At 46.2% G+C, this 20,101-nt stretch overlaps 3 protein-coding genes across 4 annotated transcripts in view; 1 reads left to right on the forward strand and 2 right to left on the reverse strand.

Moving 5' to 3' along the window:
- Nucleotides 1-777: 777 nt before the first annotated feature.
- On the forward strand, nt 778-1,397 carry LOC128720166 (TP53-regulated inhibitor of apoptosis 1-like). The gene is made up of 2 exons (XM_053813820.1): nt 778-970; nt 1,081-1,397. Exons 1-2 carry the CDS (start codon nt 824-826, stop codon nt 1,177-1,179), a joined length of 246 nt encoding a protein of 81 aa, XP_053669795.1. The 5' UTR covers nt 778-823; the 3' UTR covers nt 1,180-1,397.
- A 91-nt stretch (nt 1,398-1,488) lies between these two features.
- Nucleotides 1,489-2,947, reverse strand: LOC128730843 (complement component 1 Q subcomponent-binding protein, mitochondrial). The gene is made up of 5 exons (XM_053823925.1): nt 2,661-2,947; nt 2,394-2,544; nt 2,123-2,313; nt 1,955-2,043; nt 1,489-1,878 (listed from the first exon to the last, which is right to left on the reverse strand). The coding sequence occupies exons 1-5, from the start codon at nt 2,881-2,883 to the stop codon at nt 1,726-1,728; spliced, it is 807 nt and encodes a 268-aa protein (XP_053679900.1). The 5' UTR covers nt 2,884-2,947; the 3' UTR covers nt 1,489-1,725.
- Nucleotides 2,948-7,094: 4,147 nt separating this feature from the next.
- Nucleotides 7,095-20,101, reverse strand: part of LOC128721147 (AT-rich interactive domain-containing protein 1B) — a 55,310-nt gene continuing 42,303 nt past the window's right edge. Inside the window, exons 3-9 of one of the 2 annotated variants that reach the window (XM_053814870.1) lie at nt 8,707-10,060; nt 8,406-8,625; nt 8,062-8,318; nt 7,818-7,979; nt 7,549-7,744; nt 7,387-7,473; nt 7,095-7,286 (exon numbers count right to left, since the gene is read on the reverse strand). In XM_053814870.1, the coding sequence (XP_053670845.1) occupies nt 7,095-7,286; nt 7,387-7,473; nt 7,549-7,744; nt 7,818-7,979; nt 8,062-8,318; nt 8,406-8,625; nt 8,707-10,060 (2,468 nt within the window). Of the gene's footprint in view, nt 7,287-7,386; nt 7,474-7,548; nt 7,745-7,817; nt 7,980-8,061; nt 8,319-8,405; nt 8,626-8,706; nt 10,061-20,101 lie in introns of those variants that run through there. The other variant, XR_008410772.1, reaches the window with a different exon arrangement.

Consider the following 20,101-nt stretch of genomic DNA (forward strand, 5'->3'; position numbering starts at 1 on the left):
GATACATCCAGCAGTGCTCATTGTATTGTTGCCACACGGAGTCATAGTTGTATGGTTGGTTCCGTTACGCCTCCCGAGATAACTCCGACGAGTGAGAATAAAAATGCTGTGAGCAGCGAGAAGAAATTTAAAAACAGGGAGTGAGAAATGAGTGAGATGTGAGAATGCTTCGCCAGCGTTCGCGCGATTTTGTTTTGTGTTGTTGCATGGGGTTGGGAAAGTGAATTTTAAAGCATTTTTGTGTAGAAAACTAAACTATATTTTTATGTTTTCATGCAAATTTCATTTCTGACAGCCAAACAACAGATTACAACAACTACTCGCGTTCCGTAGCAAGGCACCACGTGATATATAGGAAGTGTGGAAGACACACTACGATGGTATCAACCTAGTCACGCCAAAAGCAACCGTGCTCATTATCTTTAGTATCGAAAGAGAACTATGCGCAAAAGTTTCAACGTCACCGAAGTTACTTGCTCACACTAGTTATTCCAGACAAACAGAAATAATATCAACAACAAGATCTAAGGATGATCAGTTTATAGATTGAACCGCCCAATCCTTACGTATAAACTGCGTAGCTGGGTTGACATTTTGCTAAGCACGAAACAGCGCGCACCATATCATACCCTAGTGGGAGAACGAGATAGCAATACAACACATGTGAGCCCTTTCTTCATAGGCTTACAACCCCACTCAACCCATGAGGTAAGTACTTTGCACGGTATCAGGCATAGGGACAGAGGCCGATAACTCTTCGAAGCGGTTGCACTAGCAACACTTATTCAGAGTTGCGAAACACACGGCCCAAAACAGGAGGAAGATGAACAGTATTGGCGAAAATTGTACACAGCTAAAAAAGGACTACGACGCTTGTTTCAACAACTGGTTCTCGGATCGATTCCTGAAGGGCGATATGGACGATTCGCTGTGTGCTCCGCTGTTCAAAGTTTATCAACAGTGCGTAAAGGTGTGATATTTGCTATCAGTTGGAAGAGATCGGCTATACGTCGATAAACGGAGGCTCACGAAATGTTACCGGGCGCACATTCTGATGACACTTTTTTTTAACTTCTACAGGATGCCATGAAGCAACACCATATCGAGTTTAAGGAAATCGAAAATGATCACCTCGGAACAAGTGAGGAAGAAAAGAAACCTCCACCAAAGGGGAGCTGAAAACGTTACGCTATCACTGCCAAAGCTTATTATTCGCATCGTGTAGACTGCTAGTCCAATAAGCAAGAAAAAGTTCAATGTTAGTCGTTCGATTTTACCATTAACGCCACCGAAGATGGTGCTTATAGTTTAGTGTGGTCACCATCATTCCTTTGGTTTGATTAGTATGGTGGGAAGGATATCCTAGCCCTCTACGTGTTCTCTCGCCTTTAGTATAATAATGACGGTTAACTATAAGCGGTGTGTTTTGTTGGAAATAAACTTAAATCAATTCTTACTCACGGTTGATATTGTGTGATGTGATTTTTTTGTTAACTTCAAAACAGACGGACATTTTTTACATTTTTATTTTACGATGAAATACTATATAACTATGACACTGAGTTGTTTTCCTCTTTACTTTAACAAATGCAGTGAAAGGTCATTATATGGAAGGGGCTCAAAGAAAGGAAAAAAAAATTCCGACAAAATACGGAATCATAGGAATAGTGCAACTTATCAATATGACAAACAAGATGATACAGCGATGGTTGGTCGCAGGTGAAACTATTTCTTCTCAACCGTGAACTTCGAGATGGCTTCGAGCAACTCAACATATTTGGCGTGTTCGTAGGCACTGGCAAATTCTGACATTTTCTCTGCAAACTCATTGCTCACGCCCTTCTCCTCGAGGAAGTTCATCAACAGATCATACAAATACTGAAGGAAGCGAACATTGTTAGTTAATTACGTTACCAAAACCATAATTGAAATAATTTTAAATAAATATACTGACCCCATCGAGCACATCGCCTGCTACCGCATACACTTTATCGTTCCATTCGCCTTGGTAAATGGTCACTTCGTCAATACCGAAAACATCATCTTTAAGAGAAAAAGTTGATAATTGTGTTGAAGTTTCGTCTTACAACCTTCTTGAACTTTAAATTAGTCGAATACTTACTGTATTCACCCTCTTGAGCCTCGCCAGGAAGATAAGAGCAGGTAAACGAAAGAGTAGTTCCTCCTCGCACGATGTCGACCTCAAACTGAGGACGGCTTTTCATAGCGGAAAATTCCGGTTTGTTCTCGGTTGATTCCGCCTCTTCTCCGTCCATATCTACCGTGTGGTTTACGTTGAACGAGATTGTGACTCTAATGTGGAAGTAAAAAAGGGCAGCATAAATCAAACGGTCATCCTCTATCGGTTAGCTAATAAGCCGCATGGCACTTACTTTTCACGTTCGGACGACTTCGTCAGCTCCACATCGGCTTTGTTGCACGAGATTGAGAATCCACTCAACGACGACGGTAGGCTGGGACTTGGGCTAGCCTTCTTCTCAGCTACGATTTCTTCTGCCAAGAACTCCACCAATTCCCGCTCGCCTAAAACCATAGTTGCATCAGCTAGTTTTGGACTATTGATTACATAAGACGGCGTTCCACAACACTTCAGCCTTAATTCGCTTAAGCGGAAGCTGTAGTTTGAACCCTAATCTTACCTTTGGTGTGAATCTGTCGACTCGAGACGGAGAAGACGCCGTTCTGTTGAACACCGGCGCCCTGCATTACCGATAACGACTTAAGCGCACATGTTGCAATACCGTTGCCCGGTTGGGTAACATTGCCGGCGTTCCATTGAGACGATGCACTGACCGGAGAGGGATTAACGGTGGTGAACCGCTTGCCGATGGCCCAACGTAGAAAGCGAGCATTGCGAATCATTTTGCCAGTTGTATAGATTTACGGATCTATAATATCAATTACAGAAGACGTACTCCTAACTTGCCGGTTATTTACGACAAACTCACTCGCTTCGCGTTCCGTGCACGAGGTGTGTTTCGTTTACTGTCACTTGTCCCTTCTGACAAATATGCTGTCAAATTCTTCAAAAAACTTCAAATATTTAACAAATTTTAAATGTGTTTTTCATTTTTCCATAAAATAATTGACCACTAAAACAATAAACTATAAAAACAAAACAAAAAAATAACCCACAAATACTTATTTCATTGATAGCCTATTGATAGATATTATTGATAGCCTCGAAAGTAAATAAAAAAATATCTTACAGCGGCAAGCCTTGCATGCATCTTGATTGCAGCATGCAATAAATATTACGAGCTGTAAGCAAGAATACAATTTTTTTGGTTTGTTTAAAATAATCTTTTACTCATCAAGTAAATTTGGAGATGCGATTAAGTTATTAATGGAAAATGATCAAAATTACTACAGCTAAAATTGAAGCTTCAAACTAAATTAAAAATAATCGAAAAATGCTAAAATCATCCCGAATTAAAATTGTTATGCCGTGGTTACCGATCGTACAGGAATGTAATTTTCAGAAAGAGTACTTTTCAACAACATAATATAAATACTTATCGATAACAGCCTGGTTACATCCTTAACCAGGCCGTTATAGTTGAAAAGTACTCCCTAATGTGCAAAGTACTCCCTAAGGTTTTCCAACATGTAAAAGCACTTGCATTGTGAAGTGTCTAGAATAAATGCATTATAATAAATGTATCATACATACTCTCATTCATTCCTTGCATGAAGCACACACACACACACGTAGGCTAACGGACACTTTTCAATAATAAGGATTTTTACTGTTTTATTATATTTACTTGAATAAATTCCAGTGTATTGTTGGTTTTATTTCTGCATCTTCGTGTTATCTTGCCTTTTCCCAATTCTTCCCATTGCATAGAATGTAATTTTATAGTTCGCTCTTCATGCCGCTCCTTGCTAACATTAATCCACTTGTTCCTTTCATCCGTGTACCATATTCGGCACTGATTAAGATGTGTTGGCTTCGCTTCAAAACAGCGCTGCTGCATTTCAACCATTGATTGTGTCGCTCTTCACTAGTTCACACCCCGTCGCTATACTATCATGAACACACTAATATCATCCACTCAATCTTGCGCTTTATTATGATTTTCATCGTTTTCCGAGCCATAAACCTCTCTCCGGGAGCATTCGTTCGCATCTTTCCTCTGTAATAAGGTAATTATGGTTGCATATTTCCTGCATTCAGTCGCCTACTGAGCTAATGAAAGTGGAGCTAAAAATAGTGACGGGAGGAGCATAATTAAATCATTAGCTCGTTTGTTTGCGTTGTTGTGCCTGATAATGAATGTTGCGCGTTGCTTTCCGCTGCATTTTGCTTGTAATTCGTTGACCTGCTGCTAAATGGCGCATGCTGTATTTCAATGATTTTCATTCTTCCTTCAAACATTATATCAGGATGCGTTCTACACATTGCATGTTTATGTTGAAATTTGAACTATCGGTTGTATAAGAGTTTGTATTCGACACTATGTTGTGTGGTTGATTCGTTATGCTACGACTTATTTGATGATTCTCATTTGATATTCGTTTCGTGTACTATTTCGTGTATGACTCTTCTACCGCAATGTATGCACATGGCGCTATGGACTTGAGTTCATGGCTATTACTGTGAATTGTTGGGTTTCGCTTCACTAGTTCGTAATTATATCATACTGGTTACTCTATTCAATGGATAAAATTCTATCCTGAAATCAAGCTCCTTCGTACCCATGACATAGGCTTTCTCAAGTACGGATTAGTGATATTTTGGCGTTTTCTCTTTCACGAGCAGGTTGATTTCTTCAGCTAACTTGACTATCAGCAAAACTCGGAGTGCTATAGAGCGTAGTCGGGAGTTTAAGTAGGAATTTTGAATATTTTTGTCGCATTTTGAAGCGTCCAAAGTAGTAAGGTGATGCAAGTAATTGTTTCATTTTTTTTTCACCCAATGCTGCTGCATGTGTTTGTTTAGCTCTGATGCGCTATCGTCGCTGCACGTGTTCTCACAACGACCCTTCGTGTTCACATGGAATGGTAACAAGGCTATTAGGAGGATATTTTTTCGTTTCTTAAGACTCATGCCACCATCGCCGAACGGGTATATCTTTCTGCTCCAGCAGAGCTTGTTCTTGGCGAACAATCACTAGCTTTAATGTTCATCATTTTCTTCTTGGATTATCTTCTCACGTTGGTACATCACATCCCGCGATACAGGTGTGAATGCCCTGATTCTCTGCTACACATTTGATGTCATTAATATATATATGTTTTTTTCCAAACTTATCGAACCTATATACAATGATTAAAAAAATACCGGCAACTATACGCACACACCATCAACACGTGCTTGGGAGGGAAAGATTCATATTAAAGGAACAGAGAACGTGCCGATTCACTATCAGCTATAGAGCCCTTTACAATTATAAATAAAATGCTGCATGAGACCGTTATTAGCAGGTCTTCTTCGCTTCTATCGCTAGCGTCCTGGCTGGTGACTAAAAACATTCCCGTACCACGGCGACGACGTCCGTTTTGCGCGCTACTTTGAGCATTTGTCTAACCTAGTATTATTGGTAGCTTGAATTGTAAGCGCAGATTGGATTAATAAAATAGTTAACCAAATGATTTGAACGATGTACGAACGCCCAGTAAAGGAGCTATCTTTCTCCCATTCTGAACGGGCATTGCGATGAATTAAAGTACACACCACTCACTTTAAAACTAGACTACGCGTACCGGTACATAAGTAACCAAAACAAGCCACGTTTCACTCTTTAAAAACAAAACACTGACTTATACAAACGTAATCCCTTTTGCCGTTTTCGCCTTTCGCGATTCTCAGTCATACGTAATGGAATAAATTTGTAACGTAATAGCATAAAAATATAAAACAAAACGATTAATAATTTAACCAACCATGGATTTTTACACGAACCGATTGTTTTCCTAGTTTAGTGGATTGATTTTGCTTTCGGGATACCCTTCTCTGGTTTAAATACTATCAGCATTACGTTAGGAATTTATGAGGAGTAAAGCATTACCTTTGTTTTCCTATGTCCTGTTCTTTTTTTCCCGCACCATCTTTCTGTTTGATTCATTTTACATCGTTTTAATAATAATGAATTATTATTATTATCATGATTTGTTTGTTTTAAAATTAAGTTATTCTTATCATCATGAATCTCGCGGCATTCCTGACTAAAACTAACACATCAACACCGCATCGTACACTGTTTCTTTTTGTTACAACAGATGTTGGGGGATTTGCGCGATCGGAATAATTTTGATAACTGTACTGTCTTCGACTTTCTTTTGCACACAACGCCTCGATGATATCGCACAGGGCACAATTAGTGCATTTTCACCGGGCCGAACTAAATAGTCATCGTTACACACATTTGCAGGAATAATACTTGCTGCCATATACAAATATTGATGAAAATAAATTACAAATATGAATATCATATCGATAATTATTGTTTGCCGTTCGTTCTATGCTTGCCCATTTGGATATTTTTTGACACCATACATTAACGGTTATATGTTGTCTCTGTCCGCCCTTTGCATTCGAACCATTTTCATATCGTACTGCCGATGGGAAATAAAAAATTAACATCACAAATCGTGAGTATCCATGCAGCCGATACGATTTACTTGATATAAAGCATGTGATTGCTTTCACATTCAGGCGTTATGTCGTTTGCGGGTTCAAAACGTTAGAAACGCATTGCAATCTCGCTCAATTACCCTCTGATAAGGGTGTTCCAATGCCACTAGATGCAACATACACCGGACAAAAAATTAAGACGGGCGGGATGAAGCTTTAAAAATCTACAAATGATAAAGCGCATCGTATTTGCCGTTGTCATTTTCTTCTTGTTTTTCGTACGGAAAATGAGGAAATTTTTGGTTCTCCAATGGATCGTTTCGTCCGTACAGTAGAAATCCGTCCACGTGTCCCGTCCCTTCGATTATACCGGATGTTTTGTCCGCATATGGGAGGCTCGACAGAGGGTTTAGGATGCTGGTTTGTCGCGATTAATTTCTCTTTCCTGCGTCGATCTCGCCTGCTCCGAGAGTTTCCCCATGTTACGCGTATTTTACGTCACGTATGTATTGGCCGTTTCCCGTTTACAGTTGTACAGCCGTCGTTTCAGCTCTGCAAACGTTGGCCGCTTATCCGGTACCAGATCCCACGCCTGGCGCATCATTTCGTAGATTTCCGGTGGGCAACCCTCGGGTGCCTCCATTTTGTATCCGCTGCCCACGTGCTTCACTACATCGGCTAGGGGCTGCGCACACACACATAACAAGGAAGGAAAAAAAACACAAGAAACAGTCAGGAGTTAGTCCGAGCAAACCAACAAACAATAGAGTACGAAAGATGCTTACGATTCGCGGGTAGGGTACGCGCCCAAAAGAGTAGATCTCCCACAGCAGAATACCAAAGCTCCACATGTCCGTTTTGTTGGAGAATTTCTACAGCGAATTAAAGTGAACGTGTTATTTAACCGCTCGCTGGAAAGTCCACCCGTTTAGACAAACAAAACTTACGCCTTCCTTCAGCGCTTCCGGGGCCGTCCACTTGATCGGCAGCTTACTACTGTCGCCGGTGTAACGCTCGTCCCGTGCCAGCCCAAAATCGGACACCTTCGCCACGCAGTCCTCCGAGATGAGCACGTTCCGGGCGGCCAGATCACGATGGATCACTTTTTTGGTCTCAAGGTACTCCATGCCGCAGCAGGTGTCGCTATTGATCGAAAACACAGTCAAACCATTAATAACCGACATGCCCTTCCGGCTGTTCCAGCAAGGACACTCACTAGGCAAAGTTGATCTGATCCTTCCGGGTGATGTGCTGTCGTCCGCGCGATCGCAGATAATCGACAAGCGAGCCCTTACTCATGTACTCCGTCACCAGGTAGATGTACTTGTCGTGAAACACTAGCCCGATGAACTTGACGAGATTTTCGTGCTCCAGCGTCCTAATGCAGGATGAATAAAACATTCGACATCAGTAAGCATGTTGCGCACTATTTTCACGTAGTTCGCGAATCTAAAACCTACGTCATCACACCAGCCTCGGCGAGGAACTTGTTTGACGCTCGGCCTGCATCCTTGAGCACCTTCACCGCCACCTTTTCGCCCTTCAGTATGCCGAGCATCACGTCCCCGAACTCGCCTTTGCCGATGTTCTCCTTCAGCTGCAGATCCTCCATCTTGATCTCCCAGCCGTTGTCCTGGAAGTCCTTCACGCAGAACTCCTCCTTCGGCAGGGCGTTTATGAGCTTCGTGCACAGTCCGTCGGAATCGAGCGTGTAGTGCTAGGGTTTTTTGGGTGGAAAAGATAGAAAAGGATATTTTGAGTGTAATCGTTGTTTCTACCGCCCGGGGGCAGAGTGCATTCTTACCTCCACCAGCTGACCGAGATGATCAAAGTACTCGTCGTCATCGATCGTGAGCTTGTTGTCGACGTATTTGATGCGGTAGTGCTCGACTTTTTCGTTGAAGCACACACACAGCGTGTAATCGCCCGGGAAATTGGTCGATTCGCGCACCAGAAACAGACCGTCCTCTCGCGGTTTCAGCAACGATTCCGCCTCTTCGCGCTTTATTCGCCCGTGGAACCAGCTGCAGGAAAACAAAAAAGCCCATTAGTTTTAACCCGTTCTCCAACGCGTTTTCGGTGATCTTCCGTTAGCGGCTACTTACGGCATGGCGTTGAGTTTCGCGTTCACTTCCGCTCTCCGATGGGCGGCCGCAGCTGCTGAGGTGGTCGGTGAGGACAACCCCACCGGAACGCAGTTCCAACCGGGTGCAGCACTACCAGGACCACCGCCAATCCCATTGCTACCTCCTACGCCACCATCGTGCCCGGAACTGGCCGCCGGAGACACCACCATCGGTGGCAAACCGATGGGACCGTGCAGCGAGTTGGACATGTGATGCACCTGAGGTGCTCCTGCTGCCAGTCCCTGCTGCTGCTGTTGCTGCTGGATGGAGTGTGCCGTCGTGGCCAGCAGGTGTCCCTGCAACTGAGCACTGCTCATCGAAGCCGACATCAACCCGGTGGCATTAGAACCGGCCACCGCAACCGGTTGTCCGACGGTCGCACCATTGCCAGTGATCGAGGATGATCCTGCCGGGTGATGACTGGTGCCTACGGCTGCATTAAGCGGTTGACCACCGGAAGAGGGCTGAATCCCGGACGGTGCTGATGGCTGTGGCGGATGATGCTGGTTGGGAGATTTTGGTATGTGATGCACCACCGGATGTGGCGGTATCGGTGGCTGCTGTGCTGACTGAGACGCACCGTGTTGCTGCACCGGATGGTGGATGGAACCGTGACCCGGGTTAACGCTGTGCGGAGGTAATTGCGGTGGCGGCACGATCGCTGCTGACTGCTGACTATGCTGTTGTTGTTGTTGTTGCTGTTGTTGCTGCTGCTGCTGCTGTTGTTGTTGTTGCGGTGCTGGCGGTGGGCTGATAAACTGTGGCGGCTGCATGTGATTACCGGGTCCACCGAGACCGGCCCCGACCCCACCACCACCCCCACCCCCGCCTCCAACACCACCGGGTTGTGGTGCAGGCCGCTTGTGCTGGCGGGCCGGTGCCGTCGGAGGTGGGGGCATCGGGTGCGGCAAAAACCATGAACAGTCGGTGGCGGAAGCGGAAGCGGCGGCCGAGTTGGCGGCGGCCACAACCGTTGACGAGAAACCGCGATGGTGCCCCACCACTGCCGTCTGTCCCGTCGTGCCCGGATGCTGCAGGTTGATCGCCGCCGTGTGGCTGTTCATTCCGTTCAACGCCACGCTGCTTCCGGTGGAGTTGCGGCGCGAGACTAGCGAGTTGTCGTGCTGCTGTTCCTCTTCTACCTGCTGCTGCTGTTGCTGCCGGTGTTGCTGCTGCTGATCGGATGCAGAGACCGTGTGCTGTAGATCGAACGATCGCTGCTGCTGCGGAAAGCGATGTTGATACTGAGGCCGCTGTTGTTGCTGATCGCCGCTCCCGATGCCGGATGGTTTGGTGTTTCGGTCAAACCGCGGAACACCCCTCACGTCGACATCTGTAAGAGTGGGGGGAAAACAAACACACACACACAGCTGAGTGAGTAATTTCTGTTCGATGGGTGGGCGTCATCGTAAGTCGTGTCAATCCGATGACTGCAAAGGAGCTGAAACGTGGCTTCAGCAAGACCCAAAGGTGTCGTTCGCTCGTCGCCAACCAAACAAATGACGCTTTATCGGTGCGTGATGACGAATCGTTTACACCCAAAGATCCTCGGGGGCGCGAAAAGTCGCCAAAAACCACCAAGGGGCATCGATCGGCTGGGGGCGGTTGGCCATTGGAACCGCCGGAGAGCTGCCACGGTCTAGCTTGATGAGCAAAAAGAGGCAAAAATGCCACACGGAAGATTTGCGCACGGGGCCGTTCGTGAGGACCTCTCAGTTTTGTGTTTGCGCAATGTTTATTTTGTTGACACTTCCCATGGTAAGCCCGCATGATCATGTGGGCCTTTATATATTTTTTTGTGTTTGTATTTTGCGTTATTACCGGTTTTTGGATTTGCGTAGGCGTCTGGAGGGGATCCGTTTTCAGGCGAACAGATTGTAACAGGTATCGTCCGTATCTTTCTAGCCCCCGATAACAAAGCAACGGGAATTGTTCTTCTGCCGGAGCATTGCATGAATTATGCACACTGTATTGGGGGCATTTTTTTTTAAACAAAACACAGATTCCTTGTAATTATTCTATCCTTCATTTGTGCCTTATCTTGTTCATTTTTGATTTACTCGTTTCACAAACGCAGTAAGTATTTGTTTGCTGAAAAACACATGACTCAACTCGGGTTCCACTTTGCAAACTATGTTAGTCTTCCATTAGCCCTTAAGGCTGTAAACTGTTGCCACTTGAAACCGAATCGCGCACACGCAACATTGTGCTTACCGATAAGCGGCACAAGGCAGCAAAAACTGCACACAACTGAGAACCGCCTCGCAGGCGATGCAATTGCAATTGCAACAGCACACCCCAGAACGACGAGCCGTCTGTCTCGCTATTATTACGGTGGCGTATTCGCTTCTCACCCTCGGGATGCACACACACGTTTGCGAGGTAAAAAAAAACACCAACTGATCGAATGATGGGTTTCAATTTCCGTCAACCTTGTCGTCCAGCCGCCCGGGTGCATTTGGGTCATGAAAAAGGAAACCCACGAGTGTGCTCTTCTAGCTGCCGGCTCATCAGTGTCATTAGGTGCGCCAAACAGCCCATGTGAAGGAACACCAATCCAGCCCCTTCTCCTTTGGAACACTCGGGGGACTTTACTGGAGCAGGGGAGATATAAAAAAAAAACCAAACAAAACGGAAACTCTCACCGCCCTCGGTCTGTTTCCGGTTCAACGCGCAAGCCTTCCAGCATATGGGCATTTATTTTTTGCTATTTTTGCTCCTCCAAAACGAGACGAAACGAGTGTTCTTTGTGGCGCACGCCGGGGTTCGAAAACAAAAAAAAAAAACAATCAAACAACGTGCAATTGCAGAACAACGTGCGGCTGCATTTTTGTGCCAGTACGTGGAGCCATTTTGGGGTAGAATCGTGCACGACAGCATGTCGAAAGCATTGTTTTACGAGTGAGAAAAGGGCTGCAGGAAGAACGAGAGTGAGATAACTTAATTGAATTTCTTCGAAATTTTGGTCACACGGAAAAACGGAATCGTGTTTGTTTTTGCTACGTGAAAGCATGAAAGTTCGCTTGGTTATAAAGAGAGGAACACTTCAAACATTTGCTTATGAAAAAACAAAGTGAAATATTTGCTCACAAACGCTAGTACTAACTGGGTAAGAAGTTTATCAGGCGAACAGAGACAGCGTCGGCTAGCGTTCAAGCGTATCTTCTGTTAATCCAACGTGATAAAAACAGAATACAGTAAAAGCGCGCACATATCATTTTACAACGAACACGCGATATGTGCATTAATCACGTGTCATTAAGAAAAACATAACGTCCATAGTTTTTTTTTCCATTGGCTGTGAAACATACGCCATAATGACGAGTCGTTCATCCATTTTGTTCATATGTCCGGTTCTCGAAGCATGTCGAGGAGGACTCGCAGTGATGGATCGCTATCATCCACGAGAATGAAATCCATTTCACAGCCATGACGACACCGCCTGGCATTAGGAACATTATCGATGATGTTTTTCTTTTTTCAGAACCACCTTTGTATTATCTGCCTCTACACGGATTTGGTTCTTTTTACTGTACACACGATTGTACAGCTGTAGTAAAAGCTGTCGCTGATTTTCTGTTTCCAATTTAAAGCCGAAACAAATTAAAATGTTCAGCACTCATTTATAGCACTTTATTTACCATCACCTGTACGGGAAGCGTGTGGAAATGAAACCTTTTTGTTTTGTTTATTCACCCGAACTCGCCCACGGTAAAATGATTCATCATTGCATCCAAACATCGCAAGCGCACCCTTTTGCGGATCCCAGGGGTGGAGTGGGTGGCTTCCCAAGAAGGGGTTTGCATTTTCACCTCTTCCCATCACCGTCCTCTCTCTCTCTCCTTCCCTCGTGGTGTGGCCACGCCGTTACAAATCAACGTAAATTTGGCAAACGACTTGTGGCAACGCCGATGCGCATATTGCGCTCTTCCCCCCCGTAAGCAACTTCAGCGCCAGCTTGCGGGGAAAAAAAACCACGAAACGAAAGCAACTCCCCCGCGTACCGGGCAGACGAAAAAAAAAACGGAACTCAAAAAACCACCCCAGCCATTTAACAGCCGAATTCGCTTATGAGGGCACGGTTCGGCGGCGGCAGAGGCGTGGATTAAATAACCGCGAATTACAGCATTTCGGTAGGCGCCTTTTTTGCCATTTTTTTTCGCTTCCATCTCGCTCTCTCTCTCTCTCTCTCTCTCTCTCTCTCTCTTTCTGTCTCTCTTAAATTAAACACACCGACCGATGCGATACGCCACTTTCATGCCGTATCAGGTGCCGAGCGTTACGTGTCCGAGGGTAAGTGTGGAACCAACCCCTGCCACTTGGGGGTGGTGGGGGTGAAAAGCTCAAAAAAGAAAGAAACAAAAAATGCGTAAGTTAAGCCAAACCGGTTGAGGGAGAGGAGGGAAACAACAAAGATGTGGGTTAAACAGTAAAACTAAATCGCAATCGCGAGTTTTACGCGCGTCGGAATAACGAAAAGCCGCAAACCCCGAAAAGCTGGTGGAAGCAACCCCCCAGTGGGGGTCAGAAACCGACGCGCGGGGTGGGTTATTAAATTCCGCGCACTAAATCTCACCCTTCGCGAGTTGGGAGGCCGATTTTTTTTTTCGGGACGCAGTTTGGAAGGGTCACGCAAAGAGAAACCTTTTAGGTACGCGCGTGATCGCGATTGCAACCCCGCAAAAGGGGTGTGTTGTGGTGTTGCACTTCACCAGAACACCCCCCCTTGTCGAGGTGAAATCATAAACAAGGGTGGGTGGGTGGATTTGGATAAGCTCCTTTTCTTCCTCCAGCACACACGCATTCGCAACCGTGGTGCGATTTGACCGTGAGAGTTCGCGAACCACCCCACGATCAAGCGTGGAAAAGCAAGGAATTTAAGGGAAGCGAAGGCTTGGAATTTGGAAACCCGTAGGGCACGCTTGAGCAACGGAAGCAACGGAAAGGGAGCACACACACACACACACGCTCCACCTACAGCGTGTAAATGTGGATTTGAACATTTTCATAATCAATTGGTGATTACGGTCAATCAGTGTGGAATGCGAACGGTGGAGGTGGTGATGAAGAAGAAAATGGCGTGAAACAGCACCGAGTGGACTAATTGAAAGATTAGCAACACGCATTCTTGCGGGCGGAATCGAGACCGTCGCCACCATCGGCTTACGTGACACGGCTAACGAACGCACATTCTATCCGCAAAAGCTGGCGAGTTTCATGATTTGAATATGGAGCACCTGTTTCGCGGTGCCTAAAACTTACCATATTCATGATGATGCGATGGGAAAGTGAGTTTGTCAACGCGCCATCGTAACGGGGTTGTGCACAAAAGAGAGTGTCTCATCGTGCATAGCAAGTGTGGGGAGGTTTTTTTTTCTCCTTCTTCTTCTGACACAACCCGATGAAGGTGTTGCAATGGCAGAACCCCAAAATGGCGGTTGCGGAAAGATGAGCTGCCCGAGCCCTCAAAATGCGGGACCCCTGAAATGTGTGCCCGCGAAATGGAGATGGCCTTCTTTTTGGTGCGTTTAACTTAATACACATTCCACACACATATCGATCGATCTCCTAGCGTACGTTATGGTGCAATGGAGCTCGGTTGGCTGGAAAGGGCATGATACCTTCGCAGAGGGCTAAACGCACGCGTGTTCGATCGAATTGAGCTTGCTTAAGGCTGTTCGTTTGGGCCGCGACTTTTATTATAAGTGGCCACGGGCGCGGAGGGACTTCACTAATCGCAGGGTTGACATAGTAATCACACATTTTCACGCTAGAGCGCTTGGTTGGGATGCCAAATTGCCGGCTTGTGCAAGGGCGTTGTGTTATTAGGCCTTATTTCAGCAGACCCATTTTAAAACTTTTCCAGTTTAAGGAACAATTTTACCGCATAGCTCACACACCATTTACAGATGTATGAAAGTTTTCATAGCAAAGAAAATGAATAAACTTATGAACATGAATAGAAAATTAATCAACCTACACAAGCGCACGAATGCAGCATACTTGTGCAATACTACCCTTTATTGTGCCTGGAAGCTCTCCAAAGAATCCCCTAACCCCAAGGAGGTAAAAGGCACAAGATGACCTTTAACATCGCACCGCTCGAGTGCCCTCGATTGATTTGTTCGTTTATTCGCAGAAGACCCCCGTCTACCACCACAATATCAATCCAATCAGCGATATTTTCAATTCCAGACTCATTTTCTCTTCCTCTCGGTTCGATGGGTTCCATTCCTTCTGAAACAATTCAAAGCCCCCAAGCCGGAATCATCTCCTCAGCTCCACGTCAGAGGTCGCAACTGTTGCCTTTTGGAAGACAAATGTCGATGAGCACGACATGGCACGAAATGAAGATAGCACTAGGGTTTCCTTTCCCGGCGCCCAACCATGGCCAGAGGAAGCATAATCGCTCACCGTGTTTCAGCTCCGGCTTCAACTTGGCAACACCGGGGAACCTGACGTCCGACCCTGCGCCGAATGTCTCTGCTAGAAAACCGCCCGATGTTCCGCTGGATCGCGAACGTAGCCGTGAAGGAATTTCGCCTCCCTTCCCAGGCACGATTCTGTGATTAACGAAACCACCAGACGGACGGAGCTGCAAATGCATCGAATGGTGATCGCGCGGGTTTAAAATCGGTTCCCACTGGCGCACCGAAGAACAAAAGAAAACGCATCACGCAATCTGGTGTGGTGGCGGTGGGCATGTAATTACTCCCAGCCATGGTTCTGGGGGGCTTCACTTTGGAGGGGTTCTTTTCGGTGCGAATCGTGCCTTTAGCGATTCGATCCACAGCGAATCACGGATGATCCCGGCGCTCCGTTAACGAACGCTGGTGATTAGGGCACTTTCCTGCACAGGAGCAACATTGTGTGCATTTTCGACCCAGAAGGTGCTTCTTTTTCTCTGGGTGGTTTTTTCCCGGACATTCATAGTCTTATTGGTAAGCGCACTTTGACAGGGGCATTCGTGGCGAGTCGGCAATTGAGAGATCTTCTGGGAGATCGATTGGGTATGATCGTACGTGATTCAATTATCGCTGCATGATCGATCGGCAAAATGCCACATTCCTTCATCAGGAATTCGTGGTGATCACGCAGCTACGCAATGGCTTTCTTTCTCTGGAGCTTCAGCATGAGATCAACACTAGAAAAGGATCGCAAAACTTGGCTTGTTACCTCCTTCATAGCACGCGAGGATTCGTCCACGACTACAAGAGCCTGAGAACTGAAGACTTCTGAGGTCTTGCATTTCTGCACATGGCTAAGACACATACCAGTGCAATATCGGTGCGTCTCGTTGGCGTTGGGAAGAAACGAAGTTGGAGGAAAAAATTAAATTCTCACGCTCTATCGTCGTGGTACAGTACACCCGTGAGACAAGAACGCATACCAAGGCCCGCTGTGAAAAGTAATTGCGAAGCCAACTTGTGGTCACGGTAGCCACGGAGAAACAGGTGCTCTGACTCTGATTAAGGGTAGTGCCTTACACCTGCCAGTAAGCGTGAATTACGAGGATTTAGTCATTACCTACCTTTGGTTCCCCTCAGCTCGTGGGCCATCTTAAACTTAACGAAGCGTTTTAAAAATGCTCCAAAAAACGAGCGTTATTGCTTTTTAAGGCAATCTCAAGATCAACCTAAAGGCTCGCTTCTTGATTTTGTTACCCAACCCACATGGCAAGCTCCACCACTAATGAAAACTTTCGTAAATGGCAACGGATCTCGGGCTGTAATTGTTTTTTAATTGCTCTCCATCGGGCTACGCTTAAGAATGTTTGATAGTGCCGACGCTATCCGCGCAGAAATGTGGCCGCTCAGAATAGCTATGTCGTGGTATTGGTGGCGTTTTGCTGCGAAATTTGTGAGCATCGCTGGTCAACAGGTCGGGGTGATCAAGAAACGAAATCTAATCTACTCCTTTCTTAGACATCGCGGCCGTTCTGAACCGTGCGACCTAATCTAGCTTAGATTGACCATGATGGGACGACCTACAAACCTGTTCTCTGACCTCCACGTCTTGGACCTTTGAAGCCAATTTAATCGCAGCCCGGACTGATGGCAACGCTAGGCAATTTCTATCGCCCCTCCCAATGCAGAGCAAACATCTCGTGACGTTAAGCAGGATGTCTTTGGCGGTTGGATTTTGTGTTTAATCAAGCGATTCCCTCCCAATTTGCGATCATCTCGAGGCGGCATATCTCGGGAACGACTCGGGCTATTGGGCCATCCATCAACCCATCCGGTGTCGTCGATCGAATACAGCCGGAAATCGATCAAATTATGCAGACGATAACCGTCCCAAAGCCTGCCCTTTTCTAGGATCATGCCATTTTAAGGGACGATCTCTCAGAAGTGATCACTTTGAGAGCTATGAACGATCATGATCTTGCCCGTGTGATGAATCGTCATCTCGAGCATGCTCTCAGCTTTAATAGCCAATCCAAAAAAAAAAACGTGCACGTTGGGTTGGGCTCCGGATCCATGGTGGCTTGTAAAAGCTGAGAATCGCTTGTGCTTTTATGGCTTTAAAAAGACAATAGCCAACGGTTGGATTATGGTCGGAAATCGCGCCCACTTCCTCATGGCCGGTACACCTAGTACCGATTTCCGTCCGCCAAAGGGGACGAGTGCAATAAGGAAAAGAACGCAACACCGAGTATTCTCCGACGTGAAACGAGCGAATAAAGTGAGCGATTATTCCGTTTTATGGTCACTGCTGGCGGTCATTTTGAGACCACTTCCTTCGACTCTCACGCGGTGAAGTCTAAGATTTATGCTGCGTTTATGCAATGGCGGATGTTATTCTGCAATATTTTACCACAGATAAATTCCAGCTACACCTCGCTATTCGCGAGTAGTTCACAAGAACATTAGGCTGATGATTTGTACGGCAGGTAGATTAAGCAAACACTACCCTTTTGGGTGTTCCGTAAGAGCTCCTGCTCACAAACCATAAGGTCAGCGTTTGAAAGTTGTTACCGCCCGCGAAGCACCACCTATGCTTCCTCATGAACTATCCGGCACATAACTCAGCATCTCACAATGGTGCGGGTTCCAAACGAAAGCAAAACGGGGCTAAACGGCTGGGCGCGCTCGAAAAAGCCAAACGTCGCCAAGAACTACCCATGCAATTCGACGCGCAATTAACTCAGCTACTTATGCAACCCGAAACCAACACTCAGCTAGTTTTGCGTTAATCACTGTCGGCGAGGGAACACCGCGAGAAAGGAGCAAATCGGCTAGCCGATCGGCATTCATATTCTGCTCTGCCCTTGTCGTCGAATTATAACGTGCAGTTTGGAACGAGCCGCGTAAGCTCCACGAGCAGTTCTCTTCCAGCAGTCTGCATTGGGACCGGGGGTTACTAGGTACCATGCGATTGATTGCGTTTAGAGACTCCAAACATGGTCTCGGTGTGGAGGTTCAATCACCGTTCAACTAGCCTATAAAGAGCCAGTCGCAATGTCGTCGTCGCAACCAGACCAAACAGGTATTGCCCCGGTTAGCTGAGTGGCCGTTCGGACACCTTTCTCAAAATCCAATAACCTTCGTGGGCCCTGAAAACCTGACGCAAGCGGCTAGACGGACAAGCGAGATCACAACAACCGGCACACGACAACCCAGGCACGCTGAAGGTGTATGATTGACGGAATTTGGAATGCACGAGAGGCGCACTGACTCTGTCAACCTGTCACGGGTTGAGCGGAGGGGCAGATTACTGAGCACTGGTAAGCAATAGCCAATAAAGCAACCCACGAAAAGGTTAAACTCCAAGAGAGCCATTCGCCATTCGTGATCTTTCACTAGGACACTTTCGAGGACGCACGCGTCAAGGAAGTGGTGACACGCTTCTACCCAGGGCAGCCTGTTACATCACAGCCGATAAACGATCGCAGGCCGGAATAATGCAATGTCCACGGCAGGTGTTCACGACCACTGACATTCCATCCAGTTCGAATGCGCAAAGGATATTCGGGACAGTACGCGCGAGGGATCCAGAGCTTTGGCCATATTTTCGATTGACATTTGGCGGACGAATTGCGCGACCACCAACGTCGTCGAAGTATGCGTCACCAACATTCATTTTCATAACGTTAAATTTATGTCATCGTTATTTTCGCGACACCAAAGCAGCGAATCATTTGCCATTTGGTATATGCGGCTGCAGTCACCGGTTACTGTTAACCTTTTGACATGCTAGTTGCAACCTCGTGCGATAGGGAGGGCGTAAAATATACAAACATTTTACGTGTGCTTCAAATACGACAACGCCATTTTGTCGTGTTACTAAATGCAAATATTTATCGCGGAACGGCAAACAACAAACCACACATGAAAGCACGCTCGGATTGGGATGACTCAGGCCAGTAGGATGACTTCATTTGGAAGTCACATTGATGTTTAAAATCTAGCCACGAGGTTATTTGAATAATTCCATTCTAAATATTAGTGGCTTGCTGAAGAAATGTCTAAAAGCAAGTGTTAAAACAAACTCAGGTTGATTTCGCTGACGTTGCATCCCATTTCTTGTTCACCATTCAATTTCATTACGCGAAATTCAATAACGCAGCCAATTCGAAAAGCTCCATGGATAGCATTTGGCAGCATATTTTACCCTTCAAACGCTTAGTGACACGTCAACGTCATAGGGTTGTGAATAAAACAAAACCCCATAAGCTACAATCGATCGCTTCAATCACCCACAAACAGCACCCTTCTGTCTGTTACATTCGCACAGCCACGGGTCTCGGAGTTTTCCCTTTTACCAATTATCATTATGGCGCCTTATCATTAGCGTGTGCGTGTGCGTTTCCTTCTTCGCCCGATCGTTTATGTTTACATTATGGCTGCACGGCGGGAAGCGTATGTTTCCAACTCATAACGAGGAGGTTTTTCATTTGTTGGCCCATAGCTTGCGCGTTTTTTTTTTCCACCTAGTATCTCGATTCCGGGAACAAGATCGCATGTGGTTAGAGCGATTGTTAGAGCGGTAGAAGACGGACCCGCGCTGCTGTGTGACGCCGGTAACTTGGCGCAATTGATGGTTCGCGCGTTGGGTGGAGTGGCTACTTTTTGATTTTCTACCGCTCTCCTGTGTTTTCGATTTTCCCGCCGCACAAAACGTGTAATTATCGAAATTGCTCAATATCGCTTTACAATCGGTGGTGGTTTGCGCTGCACCTGGCTCCGATCGCGTTCGCTACTGAATGCATATAATGACAGGGGGCTTCGTGCACAATCAGGAAATACACACAATCTAGGCCCTAGCCGTACGCCACCGTTTATATTACGCGATCGAGCACTCGCCGGCGGCGTATGCATGTGGAACAACGAATCAATTGAATATTTGATTTCCATTTCCATGTGTGCAGGTT

The sequence above is a fragment of the Anopheles nili genome, chromosome 2 (genome assembly GCF_943737925.1).
Source record: "Anopheles nili chromosome 2, idAnoNiliSN_F5_01, whole genome shotgun sequence".
NCBI lineage: Eukaryota > Metazoa > Arthropoda > Insecta > Diptera > Culicidae > Anopheles > Anopheles nili.

Coding starts and splice junctions, on each gene's coding strand:
- LOC128720166 (XM_053813820.1), top strand. CDS start 824: ATGAACAGTATTGGCGAAAATTGTACACAGCTAAAAAAGGACTACGAC. Junction 971..1,080: donor TTTATCAACAGTGCGTAAAG/GTGTGATATTTG, acceptor TAACTTCTACAG/GATGCCATGAAGCAACACCA.
- LOC128730843 (XM_053823925.1), bottom strand. CDS start 2,883: ATGATTCGCAATGCTCGCTTTCTACGTTGGGCCATCGGCAAGCGGTTC. Junction 2,314..2,393: donor AAGTCGTCCGAACGTGAAAA/GTAAGTGCCATG, acceptor CTTCCACATTAG/AGTCACAATCTCGTTCAACG. Junction 1,879..1,954: donor CAGGCGATGTGCTCGATGGG/GTCAGTATATTT, acceptor CGCTTCCTTCAG/TATTTGTATGATCTGTTGAT.